This window comes from Labrus mixtus, chromosome 20 (genome assembly GCF_963584025.1).
Source record: "Labrus mixtus chromosome 20, fLabMix1.1, whole genome shotgun sequence".
Classification (NCBI taxonomy): Eukaryota; Metazoa; Chordata; class Actinopteri; order Labriformes; family Labridae; genus Labrus; species Labrus mixtus.
In genome coordinates, this window is record NC_083631.1 from 11,166,919 (window position 1) to 11,184,300 (window position 17,382).

A 17,382-nucleotide genomic window follows, 5' to 3' on the forward strand; every position below is an offset into this window, starting at 1 on the left:
CGCACTCCAGTAAAATGTTATTTCAAGACACCGAGGGATTAGCTTAAGAGGAGGATTTAACAGAGTTCCAGCAATTCAACTTGTACACAACTCGACTTTATCCTGCAACCTTTCTCCCATGTGTCACGCGTCCTCGTGGTTTTTCTTCTCTGGTTCGCTGAGCCTATCAGTGAAGCTTATAGCACAAAAGTATTAACTATGTTGCATGCTGGGAGTGAGCTAACTACTGATACCAGCTCACAGCAGCTCCAGCTCTTAGACGTCTTCTTACACTTATTAAGGTGTGAAAACGGTTTGAATCACATCTTCTTTTTTTGCAGCTACGTCCTGGCTGATGTTATCAATTTAGATTACTATCTCTTGTCTAACCAATGTCCTCCAGACTGTGCTTGCAATGAGGGCTTAGTGAGTTAATTGGAGCACTGACCTGTCTTTGAACTTGAGTCTGGCATAGCAAGATAAACAAAATATAACAGTCTGCTTTTATTGGATAAAAGATAAACACAGGATTGAAGGGTTAAGATAGGCAGAAATAAGTTGACCAAAGAACAGTTCACACATTCTTAGACATGTCTAGAAAGCAACATCTTCACGTGGAAAATGACATTTTTTTTTTTTTTTTTTAAAGCTCAGACTGAATACTTGCTGATATGTTCCTTCCATAGACAAATCCAGCGTCCAACAACACACTGTGGGCAGGTACACATTCAATTGACATATGTGAGGGTAGAGGCTACAGTGTAATTCTGCATGCTTGAATTTACAAACAGCCATACTTCTGCATCATGACCAAATATTGGACTTATTTTTCCATCACCAACAACACACTCCTCTCATATCTTCAAATGGGGTTTTCTTGATCAGCTGTTAAGCAGATAAAACCTTCAGAAGTTCCATTATACATTATGAATCAAAGAAAGTATGAGACCGTCCTTTTTACTTGTGGTTGTCCTGAACATTCTGTTCTGCATTTTTTTGTCCTAAGTGTGCCTGAAGACTCAAAGATACAAAACTTAAAATCCTTTATAACTATTCAGCCTTCGGTACTGCCATAACTTGTGGTTATACTGTATCATTTTTCAATGAAAGCATTTTGACTTGAGTGGAAAATGCTCCCATTAAAGATGTTTTGGTTCCACTAACTGTCCAGCATGTTAGCTCACTCAATAAAAACAAGCTTTAGATGGAGCTTCAGTCTTAAACGTACAACATGTCATGTTTGTGAAAAATAAACACATCATACTGTATTGGTATTTGGAAAAAGTGTTTTATTTTACCCTCAAAAGTAGTTATTTCTGTACAATGGGGTGATTTGCTTTAATAACTGGGGCATTAGGATGTAAAAACAACAAGTAGCCTTTCCTTTAAGTCAGGGCTTGCACTGATGTTTTGCAAGGTTACACAGTAAGTTAACACTGCCCTAAGTGAGGCTAAATGTGGTCTGTTTTGAGAAAAGTCAACACGCTTTCAGCTACATTTGCTTTTAGTCCAACTGGAATATCTTAAGGTTGGAGGTCTCTCTTAAGTGAGATGCACAGATGAGGAGTCAGAGTAAAGGCAAGGTGGGCCCGTCCAAAATGATCATAAAAATAGTGATAGAGGTTGGGTGAGGCTCAGGACTCCAGTCGACATATGGGGCTGTCGTAGACCATCTGTAGGTTCACCTTGTGTCCGACCAGCTCTCTGATGTTGTTGATGCCGTATTTAATCATCGTGGGCCTGCAGGGAGAAAAGACGGCCAAGTGAGCAACAGTTGTAGCCAAAGTGTTTGGAATGAGTCTAATTACAGGTCTGACAGGTCACAGGAAAAACAACTCAGGGTTGGCTTGAAGAGGGAGGATTACTCTGGGGGGGATTACAGAGTCCAGCTCTTTAGCTCCATACATATCAGCCATGATGGTTGTCACTGGTATAAACTCAAATACAGCTCAGTTTAAACACAAAATATTCTCTACAACTAGCTGTTGGGTTGTGTTAGGCAGTATGTTGGCAAAACACTTTCTACAATGACATATTGCTAATCATAGCTTTAATATCTGTAATAGATGGGATTAAAAATACATTTAAATCATTCTTAAATGTGAGTAATCCTCATCCTACAATAATTATCTAAAATGTAGGTCAAAAGTGAGCTCAGACGACTGATGACGTCTATGCACAGACTGAATCACACACATGCTCCCATACTTCAAATGCCAACAGTGATTTAAAATAAAATGTAGGTCAGTTATGGTCTTTGAAAAGAACCGCCACTGAAACAGTGTGTGTACTCTGTATGTAACAAATTCATATTGCGTTTCACGCGTTCACCTTTCCAGAGACAGTCCCCAGGCAATTACCGACACGTCCTCAGGAAGACCCATGGGCAGCAGCATCTCTGGTCTGAAGATCCCCGAGTTTCCCAGTTCCACCCACTTTTTTAGTCCTGAATGAAAAGACATAAATGATGCACAGGTGATGGAACAAACAAAACATGACACACCTGTGTTCTAAAAGTTAGAGAGAAGTAATTACAGAAGCAGTGAAGCTGACATGTTTTGGGACTTGCTAGTAAATTGTTTTAATGCTTCAGCAGGTAAGAGACACCCCCCCCCATATAACATCAATAAAACCTACAAAGTAACTGTTTGTTTTGGCGCATAGCTTGCAGTGTCCATCTCCTATTAAAACAGATGAAAACCAAAGTAATTACCGGTATATCATACAATTATACTTTTTTTTAACTAGACTAAAAAACTAAGATGTTAGCTGCTATGATCTACTAAAACATTAGCTCATGTTGTGTAATAACAAAGGAGCTTGGGAGGCTGTAAGGTCCTTAAAAACAGATTTTGTATCTTTCTCTTCCACTTGATACAGGTGTCAATAAATCAGATTTACCACCAATTGCACCAATTGTTTTTCCTAAAAAAAAAATTCCACAGATGTACAGAAAATGAGAGGTAATGTTATTTATTGAATCATCACATGGTGCATTGGCAACCAGTTAATGTTGTTTATGAATAGCACCAGTTTATCTTTACGAGTCGTACCTTCATGGTAGCTGAACACTTCCATGCTGGGTTCTGTGTACGGGTTGTAGGCAGGCTTGAAACGAAGTTTGGTAATTCCTTGGATTAAAAAAAAAGGAAGAAAGATTAAATACCTTGAAAAACACACCTGAAGGCAACATCATCTCCAAAATCAGCTAAATCTCTCAATGGGCACTAAACACTGCAGACAATACGATCACTGTGTGAGTTTCTCTCTAAAAAAAAAAGAAGTACATCCCATAGTTCACAGGTGAATGGTAGCTACCTGTTTCAAATCATTGTAGTGTTTTGGACTGTTAACTGTCTGGCACACTTTACTAAGTTCTAAACACTTTCTAGTTATAATTCACCAAATCACACTGACATTGTATGGAGGCTTCCTTACCTAGTTTGGTGAAGAACTGATGCAGGATCCCCATCAGGTCCCCCAGGGTGAGCCCATAGTCGGCCACTACGCCCTCAATCTGGTGGAACTCTGCTAGATGGGTGGCATCCAACGTCTCGTTCCTGAACACCCGGTCGATGGAGAAATATTTGACGGGGGTGAACTTCTCCTGGTGGGCCATGTATTCATCACAGTTCATTTTCAACACTTGTAAAAGGACATGTGCTTAACAGTCAATTGCACTCCTGCGTTTCCTCGTGCAGTAATGAGAACTTGTGTGTTTGTACACGTGTGTGTCTCACCTGTTGCGCAAGTTTGTACAACATGCGTGCACTGACTGCTGTGGTGTGAGTGCGGAGGATGTTCTTCTGAGCCTCCTCTATCTTCCAGTCGTATTTGTACCTGAAAGTAAGCAGCAGGGTATTAACAACCATTACAGCCTGATTCACGGTTCACATCTTTATGTGATGATGACTCACCCTTGTGAGCCGTAGCCTCCCTCTGAGTGGACCTTCTTGACTCTCTCCAGGTAGTCCTGCGGGAAATCATGGGCGAGTGCTGGGTCTGTAAAAAAAAAAAAGTTCAGTAAACATATTATTTAAAAACAACTCAATTGCAGCTTAAGATGACAGGACTCGAAGAGAAATGTTGAACCTCACCAGACAGGAAGAAGGTGTCATGCTGGTCTCTTGCTGGATGCTGCTGGGGCTGGAACAGGGAGTCAAAGTTCCAGAAAGAGCTCTCAATGAAGTTGTTGGTCGGCATCTCTGTGAAGCTACACAAAGCAGCGGGTTTGTACCGTGTGTTACTTTGTTGTGTAATGTGGCTGAGGAAGAAAAGGCCTTTTTACTGTAATATCAACAGAAACTTACCCCATCTCCAGGAAGATCTGCCTAAACTGTGTTCGCACCTTCATCAGCGGGTGCAGATGTCCACAGTCGGGGGCCACACCCAGGGCCTCAAAGTTGTAGGGCTTAAATTTCTTCTCTTTCCAGCTGCCGCTAAAAGACAACACAACACGAGGCTAAAGACGAGCTGCTGAGGAAAGAAGAGTCTGAAAATGGGTAAAAAGGACTCCAGCTTTGACTGAACTGCAAAAAAATAAAAAAAATGAGTGTGTCGATGGCTGCAGCGGACAACTCATGCTCAATAAGTGCTTGTGTTGACCAGGAAAAGGCAAGGGTCAAAGACTGACTTATGTGAGCACAGGATGAGACATTGCAACCAGTTTTGGGCACTTTCAAATACACACTTGAAGCCCGGGGTCCTCTATTTCTGCATATGGGTGGGTGCACAGATGTTGAAGTATATATGCGACTAGCTTCGATAACGTCTTTGGCTCTCTCTGCTCATACAGAGGCTTTACTAAAAACAGCGGGGATAAGCTGTTGGTTTGTTTTTTTTTAAAGATATGTTGTGGCCCTTTTGTGCCTTTATTGGATAGGACAGCTGAAGAGAGGCAGGAAATGTTGGGAGGAGAGAGTGGGGGGTGACATGCAGCAAAGGGCTGCGCTGAAGACTATTGCCTCCATACATGGGGAGAGCGCATAACCGCTAGGCTACAGGCGCCCCAGCACAGGGGATAAGTCATTGAACACCTGTATTCTTTTGCTTAGATCGGGTGATTGGCACATCCGGGTGATGCTATCTAATATACTTAACATGTCTAGCACGTTTCCAATGACATACTACACTTGGAACCCGGAATTTAGAAGCAGATGGTTCTACTAGCTCTGCTGTGTCATCTTGCTTTATTACCCTTGTTCTTCTTGTGTTTTGTTGTGTCGGCTTCTTCTTCTTCGTTGGTTGTTTAATCGCTTTTGGCCAACAGTTATGAGCATTACCACCGCCTAGACTGGGTTGAGGATGCTGCCGTGTATGATTGTCTTTTTCCTCCACTCGGACATATTTCTCGTATGACTGCATGCACCGAGCTGTGACGATCGAACTGTACAACACATACCGTTACACTCCTAGTCGCCAAAGACTTTTCCACAAGTCAAGAAACGGAACAAAATGCTCCTGAAAAACGCATTTTAAGTCAGCATCAGATCAATCTGGGATATGGAACACCCTCAAGCTGCTTTTAGCCAACTATGAACTGAAAACCTGAAGTAAGAGCTTTTAAAAATGGTGCTAATATTTGAATGTCTCATCTTCAGCATTGATCATTATCGTCTTAAAGGCTTTATTTACCAGAGAGTTTCATCATATTGTGCCTTATTTCTTATCACAACTGTTTTGTCCAGCCCTGCCTTTAGGACAAAGTCCCCCTCTTTGGACTTGTCCCCTTTAATGGGCCGATGTTTCTCTGTGTCTTATGTCTGAAGTCCTTCACACCACCACTGACAGGTCAGGTGAGGGCAGACGGGACACACATTATCCTCTTGAGTTAGCAGACAACATAAAGGATTATTCAATTTGGAAAGCAGCAGCTACACTCACTTCGCGATCATCTCCGGGGTGAGCTCTGTCTCCTGTTTGGTGATGGTGGTGCTGAAGGAGTCACCCTTGGACATCCAGTATGACTTCACAGTCCTGAACACAAAGAAAAGACATGCAGTCAGTACCTCCGGATGAGTCTTCCTCCAAGATAAAGATGTTTAGTGAGTTCAGCAAAAAAATCATCTGAGGCCTGGGCTCCAGTTTCTGAGTCACTGCTTTCTGGGTTTTGAGGATTTTGAACGAATCTGACCTTTGTTATCATGTAGGGCATGGGTTCCCAAACTGTTCAGCCCACGACCCCCAATATAAACGCTGATAGAGACTGGGGACCCCCATTGTCCCTGGAGGTGGTTAAAACACTAGGCCTCTCGAAACACCATCATATTATTTTTGTAATTTATTATAAGAAACTACTTTTTTTTTTGTATATATATTCTCAAATGAATGGGTGAAATATGCAATTTTAAACCATTTTACATGTTTTACATGTTTTTGGAGGGAATCTTGCGACCCACCTAACAGTGTCTTGCGACCCCCACTTTGGGAACCACTGATGTAGGGTACATTTTCTCAAAGGAAGCTGTTGTCACAAGCTGCACAGTTTGATCTACGAATCCACTGAATAAAACCACAAACCTTCTACTACCACCTACTGGTGGAAAAAATAATGACATAACATTATATATTCTATCTTTTATCTGCTTGTCTGCAGCTGCTGGGCTGATTGCCACCAACAATATTTCATAGTATGCACACAATGGAAATAAAGCATCTCTTCTATCTATAAAAAGATACATAATCAGCATGTGTGTTGGACTTACACTTCAGAAAGCAGCTTTCTCTTTTTCAGCTCATTCTTGTCTTTCTCCTCCAGCTGAGAGCCGCTGCTTTTCTGTACCAAGAGCAGCTTCTCTCTCACTTGGTCTTCGATGCTCTCAACCTGGTGGTGACCGACACATGGACACAAAAACAGACACACAGATTTGCGTGTCCTTATTAGGATTGGCCTCTGCAGATCACAAAAGCCACGACAACAGGTGACGTTTACGTACGGTCCTGAAGATCCTCGGGCCGCCCTCGTGAGCCTTGTCCACTCTGATCCACTTGCTGGACATGGCCTTGCTGAAGCCGATCTTCCCGAAGGACAGCTTCTGCACATGGACAAACACAGACAGTTGAAACAATGTGAACACAAATATAAAGATATTTACAGTCATATCAGTGTGTGTGCAGTGCCTTTTGTGATTATATGAGTAAAATGACTTAAAGAAAATCAGAGGATACCAAAAATATTGAATAACTTAATACAGAAAAATACAAAAAACAGAGTGTAACCCTAAAATGTGAATGACAAAATTATTAAATATAGCTTGAAAGCTCTTTCTTTTTCTCACTCTTTGAATAATATACAGAGAGGAATTTACAACATAAACTTAACTGGGTGCAAAAAGAGGTAAAGGTCAACAATGTATGAAGCAAATTAACACTTTCTAACAAAGCTATCAGATACATATTTGTGTGATTCTGTTGTTGTGATCAGGTGTGTGTGGGTGTTTCTGACTCTCACTGCTATGTACCTGAGTGTGCAGGTAACATCGCAACCTGTAGCACTCACCATGAGCTCACTTTGAGACAAACCCTCCAGTGGGATGGAGCTGAATACCCGGGCTTCATGACTGCCCTGCTCGGCTATCTCCTTGCCCTCGTCCGTCAGCTCCCAGTGTTTGGAGGATCGCAGCTCGGCTGAGATTACCTGAACATGAGAGAACAATTACGACTGACGGCTATTTGACTGGCTTTTCAACATTTTAAATATAATCCCCAAGAGACTCCTGGCTCAATGCACTGACATGTGCTTAATTCAACACGTTTTTTTAGCTGGTATCATACGTTTCTTGTCTATAAAAACCTGACGTCCATATTGCATCAGTCAAACTAAACACACATTGTTGACGTTGACAGCCTAGCTTCCGCTGCTCCTAAGCCCCTGAAACTCACGTCGCCGAGAGCCTGCAGACTCTTCACGGCACCGACGATGACCTGGTGATCCACCCCGAGGCTGCTAGCCGCTTCCAGGCTGTCCACGCCATCGTCCACCTTCTCAATCCGCCGCAGAAGCGTCTCCACTACGCCGGTGTCCGCCATGCTGGAACAGTGAGAAGCCCGAAAGAGACCGGATGTGACGTCGCTTCACCGAAAGACGAATGAGAGTAGCGCGACGTAAAAAAAAAAAAAAAAACGAGCAAAAAGAGTACAACAGTGTACTGTATTACCGTGAATACGGTAAATACTGTTTTTCGACTTCCTTTTTAAGAAAGTTTATTTCAGTAATATTTTCCAGATTTGCAGTTCTGGACTAATATTGATTAATTAATGCAAATGTACAGACTGTCCAATCAATAGCTACATTTTCCTAATATCCTTATCCTACCTGTATTTTTTCTTCAAGTAGCCCTACTCATGTTAAAAGGAACTCACCTATTTAATTCCATTACAACACCGATATCATTTTTTAATTGTCTTTCTTGAAGAAAAAAGCTTTCTTTCAGGATGTAGTATTTTTTACCTAACATACAGCATTCTTTTTATTTAAACCTTTTTCACAAGTTAGAACAAAACACATTTATTAGTTATTTTTTATACATTAACCTGAACTGCTCCCTCAAAGTCATAAAGCTACATTGAGTAAAGAAGTGTATTTCACCTCAGAATGGTAATGTCTTTTAACATTTAATTACCAGTCTTCTCCAAACCGTACACTATTACTTTTACACTTTTAAAGTGTTCTTAATGTACAATCAAAGCAGAAGAAAAACCTATTCAGGTATATTGAATGGATACAAAAAAAAATAAGCATTTTTGTTTACACACACAAATCTTACTTTTTTTCATATTAGAAAAAATGCTTAAGTGGCTGGTGTAAACACCTGTTTATCTGAGTACAGATGCTCCTTATTCTAGGTTAATAAACAGATCCATGTAGAATAAAAGTCTATATTTATCATATCAACTCAATTTTATTCAATTCAAAAACAACATGTATTGACATAGTTTCAATGAATAACTAACTCACACATTCAATTACAATATATATTAATATGAGTATAATTCAAACAGCTAATAATGACTACATTGTAAGTCTATCAGAGTAAATTGTCATTAATTAAACAAAATTAATCTTAAAACCAGGTTCACACCAGAATAATTTCAAATAGCAACTAAGATTAAGAAAGGGGCACCGAAGGGAGTTTTTGTGACAGGTGCCTGGTTTCTGTGACGTGGCTTTGAAGGGATTCCATTTTGGGGAGGTCAGGAAGGGACTTATCAGCCTATAAGGAGTGCAGCATGCCGGGACTGACCTCGTCATCCTGGACCTGCTCTTCCACAGCACTGTCAGACGCCCTAGCCAGACAAAACACCACACAGACATCCAAACTGTAAAAACTGTTGTGTAAAGTTGGTCAGCCTCTAACTGCTGCCATCATGTTTATTTTGATGACCAGTACGTCTGGTATACTTTGCTGCGAGACATCTAGAAACCTTTAACCTATTCATCAGACATATGCAAGCCTGAGGAAAAACCTTGAAACCACATTTTGCTACAGATGTACAAATGAAACTGTTGAGTCACTGAGACCTTGTCCTCAGCTGATCCTCTTCCTCTTCCAGTTCCTTTTTGGACAGGTGCTCAACAACTGCCACGCCAATGCAGTTTCCCAAAACATTGACAGCAGTGTTGCAGTGCTCTCTGAAAGACATGTACAACAAAATAATGTGAAAACAAAAACGACAGCTATCTTAATGATGTTTCACTGCAGTGATATCATTTGACATCAGAGTGGCTATAACCAATGTTTACATAGCCTGTTTATAAAAAGGGGACATAGCTACTGTAATGTCAGCCATTTGGTGGTAGAGCATAGTTTGGAAGTATCGAGATCTACATGAAGGCTCTACATGTTGGATTTGAGAGCCAGGAGTGAGAAGGAGAAATGCGAGAGGTTGGAAAGCAGCACATATTACATTATAAAATTATGTCTTTGCCTGTGGCTAATAAGATAACTGACAACAACATTTTGTGCTGGTTCTTGACTGCATGGATGTAAATCAATCATTGAATCAATTAAAATAGTACCAATCATAACAAGTTACTGTATATCATGACACCGAACATACATTTTTCCCCCTGCATTTTTAAGCCTTGAGCTCAGCAAATTTCCAGTCCCCATGTTGTTTTTCTTAAAATACATCCAACAACAAGAGCAAGGCTGGAAGGTTCATCAGTTAAGTGACAGGAATGCCTGGTTTTGAGATCCTTTGAAAATAGTTAATTGTGCAGTTATAAATTGTTGACGCCGTTTCATAACTCTGACTCAATTCTTGTTTCTTTAGTTTCTTGTTGCACTGTAAACAAACAGAAGACTTGGCCCAAAGTAACCTCTGGCTACCTCAGAAGCCTGGAAGAAATCGGGCTTTTTCGCATGATGTGGACTGACAATAGCAGATTGGTCAAGGGATTATAACAAGAACTCAGCTGCTTCATTGATCACTGCCTAGTGTGCCTAACTTCACAAATAACAGACTTTATAGCAAGGGTTGAACGTACAGCAGCCATTCTACAGCCACCAACATGGAGGCTTCTTGTGTAGGTACACTGATTGCAGTTAGAATAAAGAAGGTTGACACCGCTCCTGTCATTGGGATATCTGCTGGTCCTGTGCTGGTGATTGCTGCTGTCATCCTGCAGAACAAACACACCGACTCTTCAGTCAGAATATAAGAATGTATATATTTTTAAATCTTACCTTTGAAGTGTCCTACATAAGTATAGATACTGTTTATATGATTTCTTTTTTCATTTTTTTCTACAAAGATCTCTTTAATTTTTCTATGGGGATCTGACAGCAGCTTACCCAATCGTGACTATCTGTCTGAAGTTCAGACTGATGTGGCTGAGTTGAGCAATGAAAATGGCTGCAGCCACCTCGTACAGGACGGTACCGTTCATGTTGACACTGCTAAGGATGGGCAGCATGAAGCGAGTGACTCTGCGACTGTTCTTGTTTCTGTTCTCACAGCATTGTATTGTGAGCTCCAGTGTGTCAGAGCTTAAGACAAAATGCATCCTTAGTATCATAATGTAATCAAAGAAATCTTAAGAGTAAAATACAATTTGTTAAATGTAAACAGTATATTTCCCATGTGTAGATTTGATTATAAATATAAAAATACACACAAGCTCACATATTAATCGTTACCTGGAGGAAGTGAGAAATGCAGTCACTAATGCAGGACAGACCCCCTTAATGACTGACCATGGGTTTCTTCTCACCACAACAAGATAGATTGTTGGTAGGACTATTACTCCATGGACTATGAGCCTGAAACACAAAATGTAAACCACAGTGACTCCTGATGAATACTCTTACTAGTGCTTCTGTCATTAAAAGATGATGTTCAGTTTTATTGCCACACTAAATAATCTATTAATAGCTTGGTAAATGGATTTGAGCTTGTGTAGTGCTTTTCTAGTCTTCTGACTACTCAAAGCTCTTTTACACCGCAGGTCACACCTACACATTCATACACGCCAGCAACTCTCTCACTAGTCTGTGATGTCTCCTGTAGCTTTAATCTTTGGGTTAAGGCAAATATTAGGTTAATAAACAATTTATTAAGATGCGCGGATTAGTTTATTGGAGATCGTCTGAAGCATAACGGTAATGATGTCAAAATCATCTAACCGTGGTGTAGTAGCTTTGGATCGAACCCCTGACCGGCGGATAAGAGACGACTGACTCTTCCACTGAGCCACAGCTGCCCATATAATTAGGGTAAGCCCCATTGTGTTTTGGAGTTATTGAAGCACAGAGTTCCGAATACACACACAGTAAGACATGCACACACACACATGCAGCGCACGCTCCGCCGCTGGTTTGACTGATTCCATCTTTCCACTAATAAGTCTCTGAGGAGAGATCCCTTCTTCCCCCCAATATGCCTCCACAACATTGGTGAAACGTCACAGGGACATTAATGTCGCCCCTTGAAATGGCAGTCTGAATAGGGCTTTGGGAAACATATTGCTAAGTAAAGAAAGAAGTACATACCCAGTGAAAATCAAAATCACAAAGCCCCCAGTTTTGAATACAGAATCCCAGTCATCAACTTCAAGCTCATGGGTTGCCATCATGGACAGTACTCCTATCGGCAAGTACCTGGAGAGGATACAAGAGAACAGGAAAGGACTTATCAAACATTGGAAACTTCATTTTTTAAATTTTTATTTATTTATTAATTTATTTCTCTCATTTAGTAGGAGTGAAAAATCACATATAATGAATAAAAATAGAACTAAAAGTAGAAATTCAAAAATAAAAGGGATCTTAAGTGAGAAATACTAAAATGTTTCTCAGTAAGAGGTGATTTCAGTTATAAACAGCACTCTAAGTGGAAAGGATTTAATAAAATTAAGTTCAGTTTATGCATAAATTGGGTTTTCTTATTCTGTGTTTCATAAAGATAATGATTTTCCTTTACCACATAATCAAGGCAACCAATTGCTTGGTGACCTCATTGACTATGCCTACGAGCTCAAGAAGGGTTTCCCCTCTCTGTTCCATCATCTTTAGGGTTAGTCCAAAAATAAAGGAGGACACAATCAGACCCACTATGTTGACTCCTCCGACAAAGTGACCAAAAAGGCGCACTTCAGTGCTGTTCTGAAACGAGATAGGAAGCCCACTTAAATAGCATTCTGACAGCAACATCCTAAACAAATCTTCGTAGAGATAGTTGGAAAATAATTTACCGTTTCAGTAGAATTAGGCTCATGTGATGGAATTTGAAACTCCAGTCGGTCAGTCTTATACTATGAAAAAAAGTGATCATATACTGTAAGTATTTCATTTGCTCCTCCATTGAAAGTTAAAAAAAAGTTGACTTATAACAAACCTTATTGAAGTGAGCCTGAAGCAGATTTGCGGGCATCATGTTCCTATAACGAATGAGGAATAGCCATAGAATCATTAAATAAATGGGTAAAATAAAATTCAGGTCTAATCTAACGTATAAATTCATTTTTTTTCTTCACCTCATAAGGTCCAACAGAGCATCAGCCATGGAAAAGACGACATCACTGTCTTCCTTAATCATGACATCAGAATGGTAAATCCCAGGCTTTAGCAGTAGAACCAAGATTAACCCTTCAAAACATATCCAGGGTTGGACATAAGAGACAAGTACGGCATGCATGTTTCATCTGTTCCATATTATGCTGCTGCCTGTCTTGGCCAGAAAAAAATCTTGTAAATGAGATTCTGTAATCTCAATGAGGGGTTATATGTGTGGAAATTCATAAAAGCAGCTGTTTCATTACAGCTTAACAACAATATTCACAAAGGTCTTTTCTATTTTTTTTTACATACTTTTAAACTGAATGTACAAAGACAAGGGCAGTGCCAGTAGATGAAATGAGCAAACTAAAATAAAGCAATAAATTACTTAGATCATTAAAAAGATGCTTCTGGTTATTACCTTTCCAATTATTAAGACATGATTTGCAGAAATGTGCACAAAAGTGACTAGTGAAGTAACAAAATATCATATTTTGTGGTGAAATCATCTCTTACCTGTAGAAATGGATATTAGAGTGGTGAAGAAATAGTACAAGCCTGTACATATAGCTATACGTTTGGAGGTGCCAGCACTCAGGGAAGTAACTTCTATTAAAAAAAAAAAAACATAGAACATACCATTTACAACAAAGTACAAGGTGACCAATAAGGACATGTATGAGTAATTCAAACATAATTGCAATAATAAGTTCACTTGGAAGACACAGTTACATATCCGGAAAAACGAGTGACCTGTCATTGGCAATTTAAAACATCAATTCAATATGGACAGAGTCTGGTGCCAAACTGGTTGATGAAGATCTACAGTGTTTTGTTTGTGGTGATCCTTTTTTTGCTCAAGTAATGCAGATATGATTTATAAACGCTAATGAATCACCAGTTGTATATCTGCTCTATGAACGGAAAGTTTAACCAAATTGTACATTTTTCTACCTAAAAGATACTCTGTTCTATACTTTGGTTGCTATGAATAGTAGTAGACAGGTAGTTTTTTTTTTTTTTTTTACATGACTTTTAGACACAACAAATGTAGCTCAAGTCAAAGATAACCTGCCGAATCACCAGTGTTACATGCAGTGTCGATAACACGACTCACAGAGTTAGAAATACACCTCAAGCTTACTGATTATCACACTTGATATAATGAGTGGAGCGGTGACCATCTGAAGAAACCGTGTGAGGATTTCTCCCGGGAAGCCAATGAAAAGTATGACATTGTCTGAAATATCCAAGAGGGTCTTGGCAGCCAAGCCAAATGCAACCCCTGTGAGAAAATAACAGAAATATTATTAATTGTTAAAATTAGTGACATTTGTAATGGAACAGAATAAAAAAAATATTTTATATCAAACGTCTATCTGCTCCACATAAGATGTATCCTTCTTAACTGAAATGTCCTTACTCATTCTATAATTTCATTTTTGGACCACTGTTGGCATAAAACTAGTGATGGCGTATGAAAATCATACATGTATGAACTTGAACTCAGATGAGCAAAAGAAAGAAAACTTTGGTCCTTCAACAGTTCACTGTAAAAACAGCCTTCCAGTTACAAATGGCAGAGTACATACTTTTGTAAAGTAGTAGCAACATAGTTGAGGATTTTTGAAATGGTTTTAAATGTCTTAGTTTTTACTTCTGTGTTCAACGTTTTCAAAGGCTATAAACATCCTCAACATTTCATGACTTTTTTTCATTGATCTTAAACTGAAAAGACAATGAAAAGTGGACATTTGGAGGAGGCATCTGGTCGTAGTTCTTGTTAAAACAGCATATTTTTAAGCTATGGTCGGAGTACAGCTAATGCTATAATTTTGCCACTTCATCACATTCAGCTAGTAAGTGGCTGAAATGTAATTCCAAACATGCAATGTAAAGTTGTATCAGTTACCATACATTTATAGAATTTACAACCTGGAATACAGTATTACAACTTTATAAAATTAGAGCGTGATGTCTGAGGAAAATCCGTAAGTCAATTCATCTTTACTTTTAGCGCCAACTCATACATTTCTTTATCTCATGATACTTTACAAAAAGGTCTAGACCGTTCTGGTATTGACCAACATCGCGAAGCCACTTTTTATGCTTATATGGGTTTCTGTCAACTAATGTACATTTTATGTTGTTTGTTTTTGCTTGGCATTATGGATTATGTAAATGTGTATACAACCAACCTGCCAAGGGACTACAGATGGAAATTAGCCTAAGGCTACAATCTGGCATAATTACATCTTTATGTTCGAATGTCCCTACTTTAAATGAATGAATTAAATACATAACTAAAAGATTCCCTCCATTACACAAATGTCCAACATTTATCCACCATGTGCAAAGCACTTTGCAACATTTAGAAAATAACAGTGGCAAGGAAAAACTTCCTTTTTACAGACACAGAAACCTTGAGCAGAACCAGACTCATGTTGAACAGCCATCTGTTGCAAATGTGTTGTGCTTTGAAAGCGGGATAGGGAGATGCAGAAATAAAGATTGATAGGGACAGCAACAACAACAAATAACAAATAAAACAAATTACAATTCCAGTCATGATACAAACAGGTAGGCTATGTGTGGTTTCAAAGCACCGAATTGCTGCTTTCTGAATATGATAAAGAAATTGGCTGTGCCTCCATTTAAATAAATATCACATTAGGGCTGATGGCCCTCAAAAACTATTAAATGAAAGAATCTGCACATTTATAAGGCTAATCAAATCATTTGGTATTGTGATTTCGTTCATAGTCTTTACAGTTTTGTCTACTGAAGATAATTTCGTACTCTTTAACATCATTTCTGGCAGCTTTTGCTCTACAAATTAGACAGATTTAAGAAGTGCATATTATTATGGATATCATTTTTCGTTTAGTTACATAATGTGTGCAAATTCTTATTTCTGTGGCAACTCAAAAGGCTATAACCTATCCACATTTGGTGATTGTTAACTTAACCTTATGTAGCTCTAGCTGCTGTAGAATGGTTTTATATATTTCATCTGAACTTGAACCCTTGTTCCAACCATGACAGTTATCCTTATTCAGCTATCATTGACTAAATATTAGAAAATCTTTATCCGTGCTAAGGGAGATACATTCCAAAAAGGGGACTAACTTGGCGGCCATTTTTCAACTTGCCACTTTTACACACTTAAGCGTTGTCATGGCAACATTAGAGATCGCCCACTGTTGAATGGTAGAATACATCAGAATGTGCTCTTATGGCCTACAATTAAAGGTCACTCTTAAAACTAGCAGCACACAAAGCAGGTCAAAAGGATAACACCTTTTTAGTTTTCACTCAAAAGCTGTTAAAACTCCCTGACCTTTACTTGCTTTGCTATAACTTACCCAGACAGACAGCCGCCAGACTCAATATCACAAATAATCTCTTGACGAGGAAGCGATAGATGTTCTTAACGCTGTCATTACAGTTGTTGATGACAGAACCATAGTCTTGACGAGATTCATCCATTTCAATGCTGTTTAACTCAGAATCAAAGAAACATTTATCATCGAGGTTACTTTGAAAAATGTGTATCGGTCGTTAAGGCTACTGGAGACAAACCATGGCAACGGCGGAATCTCCCGTTTCCGTTTGTTCACATCTGTTAACTCGAGCGTGCAGCACACATGAACACACAGCTCTGAGTATTTAGTGCTGATGGCTTTTTTTTGTTTTTTTTCTCGGTTATAACTTTATCAGACAGCCTAGACTTCATCACAGCAGTGTTGTGTTGTGTGCATTCATTAACGCAGCTGCGGAAAATGCACGAACTTAACATTATAGGCTACAGTAATAATAATAATTAAGATATTGTACAATTATTATCTCAGGCTTTGTAATAGGCTAATAATAATACTAATTGGCTAGCACGACCACATCTTCCTTTTGTTATTAATACAGTAGAAACCAGGATTTTTTTTTTCAGTTAATTTTCTCTTATTGAACCCTCAAGAAAAACCTTCCTCTGGTTACAGTTTCAAAGGGGAAAATGTGACTATTGTTACTATTTAAAATCGTCAGATTAATTTGATCTAACATCCACAGATGTCAGATGTTTCTTATAATATGAAATAAACCACTTTGGTAGACAATCTCTTCATTAAATAACCCAATTACAAATCAATGGAGAGGACGGCTTCCAATTTCGTCTGACAAAGCCTATCTCATTTTGGATTTAAAAATGGGATAATTGGTTAAAAACTTATGTTTAACCAATTATCCTGGTATTTATAAACAGTAACGACAAAAACCTTCAAGAAATCCATCTGCTTTATTTGTCTTGAGTCTAAATCAAGAAAGTAGGCAGGGGCAGTGAAAAAAAAAAGATAATCCTTTTTTTGGAATATGGCATGCTGAAACATTCATGTCACGAATATTGAAAACA

At 39.0% G+C, this 17,382-nt stretch overlaps 2 protein-coding genes across 2 annotated transcripts; both read right to left on the reverse strand.

The window, feature by feature from the left end:
• Window positions 1-1,247: 1,247 nt before the first annotated feature.
• On the reverse strand, window positions 1,248-8,046 carry farsa (phenylalanyl-tRNA synthetase subunit alpha). Its single transcript, XM_061026182.1, has 13 exons — window positions 7,861-8,046; window positions 7,478-7,615; window positions 6,915-7,013; window positions 6,684-6,802; window positions 5,863-5,955; window positions 4,290-4,418; window positions 4,077-4,192; window positions 3,897-3,981; window positions 3,720-3,819; window positions 3,418-3,586; window positions 3,033-3,110; window positions 2,311-2,425; window positions 1,248-1,719 (listed from the first exon to the last, which is right to left on the reverse strand). Exons 1-13 carry the CDS (start codon window positions 8,005-8,007, stop codon window positions 1,614-1,616), a joined length of 1,494 nt encoding a protein of 497 aa, XP_060882165.1. The 5' UTR covers window positions 8,008-8,046; the 3' UTR covers window positions 1,248-1,613.
• Window positions 8,047-8,781: 735 nt separating this feature from the next.
• LOC132954270 (excitatory amino acid transporter 3-like) lies at window positions 8,782-16,535 on the reverse strand. Its single transcript, XM_061026799.1, has 13 exons — window positions 16,343-16,535; window positions 14,122-14,262; window positions 13,494-13,586; window positions 12,956-13,067; window positions 12,817-12,859; window positions 12,674-12,733; window positions 12,403-12,584; window positions 11,973-12,080; window positions 11,121-11,243; window positions 10,776-10,970; window positions 10,469-10,603; window positions 9,500-9,610; window positions 8,782-9,264 (listed from the first exon to the last, which is right to left on the reverse strand). Exons 1-13 carry the CDS (start codon window positions 16,464-16,466, stop codon window positions 9,192-9,194), a joined length of 1,500 nt encoding a protein of 499 aa, XP_060882782.1. The 5' UTR covers window positions 16,467-16,535; the 3' UTR covers window positions 8,782-9,191.
• Between the last annotated feature and the right edge of the window lie 847 nt (window positions 16,536-17,382).

Bases quoted from the DNA above. Each gene is read 5' to 3' on its own strand.
- farsa (XM_061026182.1), bottom strand. From the start codon at position 8,007: ATGGCGGACACCGGCGTAGTGGAGACGCTTCTGCGGCGGATTGAGAAG. The intron at 3,820-3,896 runs GTGAGTCATCAT...GCTTACTTTCAG, and splicing joins GGAGGCTACGGCTCACAAGG to GTACAAATACGACTGGAAGA. The intron at 3,111-3,417 runs GTAAGGAAGCCT...TTTTAATCCAAG, and splicing joins TCAGTTCTTCACCAAACTAG to GAATTACCAAACTTCGTTTC.
- LOC132954270 (XM_061026799.1), bottom strand. From the start codon at position 16,466: ATGGATGAATCTCGTCAAGACTATGGTTCTGTCATCAACAACTGTAAT. The intron at 13,587-14,121 runs GTAAGCTTGAGG...TTTTTTTAATAG, and splicing joins TATATCAAGTGTGATAATCA to AAGTTACTTCCCTGAGTGCT. The intron at 9,265-9,499 runs GTCTCAGTGACT...TTGTCTGGCTAG, and splicing joins GAGGATCAGCTGAGGACAAG to GGCGTCTGACAGTGCTGTGG.